The sequence below is a fragment of the Ruditapes philippinarum genome, unplaced genomic scaffold (assembly GCF_026571515.1).
Source record: "Ruditapes philippinarum isolate M1 unplaced genomic scaffold, ASM2657151v2 ctg1374_1_1_1_1, whole genome shotgun sequence".
NCBI classification, from domain to species: domain Eukaryota; kingdom Metazoa; phylum Mollusca; class Bivalvia; order Venerida; family Veneridae; genus Ruditapes; species Ruditapes philippinarum.
Window position 1 is genome coordinate 26,561 of NW_026862168.1, and position 2,045 is coordinate 28,605.

Here is a 2,045-nt window from a genome sequence, read left to right on the forward strand (position 1 = left end):
GCGTATCCTGATCTTTAAGCAGAAGCTCAAGAGTCTCTTGCAATTCACCAACTTTATAAAAATATCAGCATAGACTTAAGGATAGAAATTGTAGCACAATAGAAGAAGCCGAGGAGATTGTGGAAAGATGCGAATCAATATTGGGACCAGACGATAGAAAGCGATCAACTGTACGCAATATAGCAAGCATCGAAACAGGAAATGTAGCCACAAACAACAAGACTTTAGTTGAATGTGAACTAATGAGTCAAATGCACAACATCTTAAACAGACTTGAAAAAATGGAAACAAAAATTGAGAAGGCAAGCTTAGCAGAAAAAGACAACAGAAAAAGAAGTGGTAGATATGACCAAAAATTTACGGGGTGTTTCTTATGTAGCGGTATGGACCACTATGCGAAGGACTGTCCAAGGCGGGGACAAAAGTCGGAAAACTACAAACCGCTAGTTTAATTGGCCAAACGCTAGCGGGTGATGTTTGGCCAGGTGATGTTATAAAATTCTGGAAACAAAGTGATCCCTCGGAAGCATTAATCACAACAAAATTACATAAGAATTGCAGACTCGGTTTGATTGAGTCTGTACATGAGAGATAATGAATAAGAGCAACGAGATCAGGCCAGAGCTTAGTCATATTAATAATACAATGCAAGGTGCAAACGGCCATGGCATAGAAATCTTTGGAATGGTTAATACTACACTTCAGTTAGGGAATGGCAACTTCGAGGTATCTATTATTGTTTGTGATATTGTTCCAGGTGGTATTCTTGGTCAAGACTTTCTTCTCTGTAATGCATCAAATATAGATTTTAGAAAACCTATCATATATACTGATAAAACACCTATATCTTGTTGGATTTTTGGGCAAGCTGAAGCCAGGTGTAGTGTCCTGACATACCATGAAGTGACGATACCTGCTTCATCTTTCGTACAAACATCTGTGAAAATAGAAAATGTTGGTTCATCAGCTAATCTGGCAATCATAAGCACATCAAATTCACTAGTATACGGAAAGACTACGGTAGCTGTCGAAGAAGTTTTAGAGCCTCACACTGAAGAACCTTATTTTTTCATTGTAAATACCAGTGACTCGGACAAAGTAATACCAAAGAATGTTCCTGTGGGAGTATGCAAATCATACTACGAAGTGAAAGATGCAGCTATAATTGCAAGTAGAAACATAAACATAGGTGCTCACACAGAAAATGAAAATAATGAAATATCTACATATCTTCAGGACCTTTTTGATAGAAGTAAAACTGAACTAACAGATGATCAAGCTGACCAACTATCTAAATTACTAAAACAATACCAACATATATTTGCTAAATCATCAGATGACTTAGGTATGAATAAATCAGAACAACACAAAATTAATACTGGTTCAGCCGCACCAATACCTCAACCACCTAGACGGCAACCCTTGGGCGAAAGAGATACAGAAAAGCAAGAAGTAAATAAAATGCTAAGTAAAAGTGTTATTGAGCCTTCGATAAGTAACTGGTCGTCCCCTACAGTTTTGGTCACAAAGAAAGATGGTTCAACAAGATAGATTTTGTGTTGATTACAGACGCCTCAATGATGTTACTGTGAAGGATGAATATCCTATTCCTCGTGTCGATGAATGTTTAGATGTTCTTTCAGGTTCCAAGTGGTACAGGTGTATGGATTTTAATAGTGGATTTTGGCAAGTTGGATTAGCCCCTGAAGATATACAAAAAACAGCGTTTTTTAAATTGGGGGCCCCTTGGGGGTTTATTAGTTCCGGTTTTTGCCGTTTGGGCTTGCAAAATTTTCCGTCCACATTTGAAGGTTTTCATGGGGTGGGAAAAATGTACTTAAGGTCTTCATTGGGAAGAATGTCAAGTCTATATGGACGATTTCATTGTACCGGCATTTACATTTTAAGAAGAGCTAGAAAGACTTGAACATGTTTTTCAAAGACTTGAAAAAGCAAATTTGAAGCTGAAGCCATCTAAATGCGTATTTTTCAAAAAAGTGTTTAGTTCCTTGGTCATGTCGTTTCCAAAGATGGTGTCGAGACAG

General features: G+C 37.6%; 1 protein-coding gene across 1 annotated transcript; it reads left to right on the top strand.

The window, feature by feature from the left end:
• The first annotated feature begins 594 nt into the window (after nucleotides 1-594).
• On the top strand, nucleotides 595-1,551 carry LOC132718163 (uncharacterized). Its single transcript, XM_060701789.1, has one exon. It carries the CDS (start codon nucleotides 595-597, stop codon nucleotides 1,549-1,551), a length of 957 nt encoding a protein of 318 aa, XP_060557772.1.
• The last annotated feature ends 494 nt before the right edge of the window (nucleotides 1,552-2,045 follow it).